General features: G+C 62.5%; 1 protein-coding gene across 1 annotated transcript in view; it reads left to right on the plus strand.

Moving 5' to 3' along the window:
* LOC109514239 (neuronal tyrosine-phosphorylated phosphoinositide-3-kinase adapter 2-like) overlaps positions 1-1,648 on the plus strand; it is a 5,417-nt gene extending 3,769 nt beyond the window's left edge. Inside the window, 3 exon segments of the mRNA XM_019867167.1 lie at positions 1-68; positions 337-422; positions 760-1,648. Of these exon segments, the coding sequence (XP_019722726.1) occupies positions 1-68; positions 337-422; positions 760-957 (352 nt within the window). The 3' untranslated portion in view covers positions 958-1,648.
* Positions 1,649-2,021: the final 373 nt, after the last annotated feature.

Below are 2,021 nucleotides of genomic sequence, written 5' to 3' on the forward strand. Positions count from 1 at the left end.
CTCGGCCCCGTCGACGTCCGCCCAACGGCCGGCCGCCGCCGAGCGGAGGAGCGGGCGCGGCGCCGAAGGTACGACGTTCTCGGCCCTCGAGTGGCACGTTGCGAGTCATCGATCGATCGATTGATTGAAAGCGTCCACATCGCAAATAACGGGCGCTAAACGGCGTGTTCACTCTCAAAGTTGGCGCGCGCCGTCGGCGGCCAGCTTGCCGAACCCTTCGCGATTGGCCAACGTTTGCAGAGAGCGCCTGGACGGAAACCGTTGGGGGAAGCTGCTGGGCGATCCCGACCTGATGCCGTTGTTCTTGTCCTTGTTGTTGTCGTCGTGTGAGCGCAGAATTCAAGCGTTTGCATCCGCTTGGTCGCTCGTCGTCGGCGTCGGGGGCGCCCTCCACGCCGCGAGACCATCCCGCCCTCGGCCAGGTGAGTCAAAAAGAAAACGTCCTCCCTCGATCGCAGCTCGTCCGCGAGGCTTTCGAGACGAGAAGCTCGAGAGGCGCGCTAGCGGGCGGCCGCGGAGAGACGCCCGGCGGGAAGGATCGAGCCGGCGGCGCGTCGCCGCCGGAAGCCGACCGTGTCCGCCGAGGATGGACGAAAGCGACGTGAGCTCGATCGAAGCGCGCGAATGCCATTTGTGGCCACCGAGAGGCACGAGGAGCTGGAAAGCAGCTGCTCCTCCTCCGCCGAGACGCAAGGCGGTCCCGGGACGCGTGGGCCAAATGTTGGGAGTGACGCGTGAGCTTCTCTCCGCCCCTTGTAGATGCCGTGGCTGTGCGGGGACGTCACCATGATGGAGACCATCGAGAAGAAACGAGTTTTGTGCGGCGAGATCAAAAGTCGCCGGCGAGCCGACAAGAACCCGGGCCAACGGGACGCCCTCCCCGCCGGGGCGCCCGCCCACAGGAGGAAACAGCCGCCGCCGTACCCGGCGGCCGTCTTGTGGGACACCGCCATCTGAGCCGGCTCGGCGTCTCCTTGTCTGGCGTCGGCGCGCGACGCAATCCTCCTCGGAGAAGCGGCGGGCCGACGGCGACGGCGGAAACGCGCCACCGAGGCGAGCCCGCCTCAAAAGAGGAGAGGCCGCTACCCCGGCGCAAGGCCCCGCGTTTTGAAAGCCAGAGTCGGAGTTTCGGTGAGAAGGCTGACTTACGGCACACTTGCTTCGTTTCAACGTGCGAGCCGGGAGGTCGTTTGCGGCCCCGCCCCCGTTCTTGCGCAGCCCGCGGCGTCGGCGCTTTTCAGAAGGCTCGACGCCAAGACTCTGACGGCGGGCGCATCCACGACTGTCCTTCGTTCTGCTGACACAAGAGTTTCAAATGAAACGCACGTTGACCAACGTGCGCGGTCACGAGATGGCTGCACTCGGCTTCCAAACCGGCAAAGCACCTTCGCCGGAAGACGATCGTGGAGAGAAACCGAGACGTGTTTGCTGAGCATCGCTAACGGCAAAGCGTTTGCTAGCGCAGGCGAACCCACGCGCCGCTGCAACCGGCCGCGTTCTCGGACCGAAATTCAGCCTGGGAATTTTGTTCGACGGTCACCCCGCCGCCCGACACGGGCCCGATGGTCGTCGCCGAATGGTGGGCGTCGTACGGCGGGCTCCAAAAGTGAATTCGGACGACAAACCATCGCTCCAACGCACAAGATGTTCTTTCATTTGGACCACTTACTGTTCATGAGGAATAAAGTATTGGGCCGATGACTGCGTGGTTGCTTTGCGTGTGTTTGAACTTGCGTGATTGTGTCAGCGGAAGGTGTGTGTCGGGAGAAAACGATGAAACAAGGGGGGGGGATGGTGGGGGTCGTACGGCGGGCTCCAAAAGTGAATTCGGACGACAAACCATCGCTCCAACGCACAAGATGTTCTTTCATTTGGACCACTTACTGTTCATGAGGAATAAAGTATTGGGCCGATGACTGCGTGGTTGCTTTGCGTGTGTTTGAACTTGCGTGATTGTGTCAGCGGAAGGTGTGTGTCGGGAGAAAACGATGAAACAAGGGGGGGGGGGGGGGGGGAAGAAT

Source organism: Hippocampus comes, unplaced genomic scaffold (genome assembly GCF_001891065.2).
Source record: "Hippocampus comes isolate QL1 unplaced genomic scaffold, H_comes_QL1_v1.1 scaffold49, whole genome shotgun sequence".
Classification (NCBI taxonomy): Eukaryota; Metazoa; Chordata; class Actinopteri; order Syngnathiformes; family Syngnathidae; genus Hippocampus; species Hippocampus comes.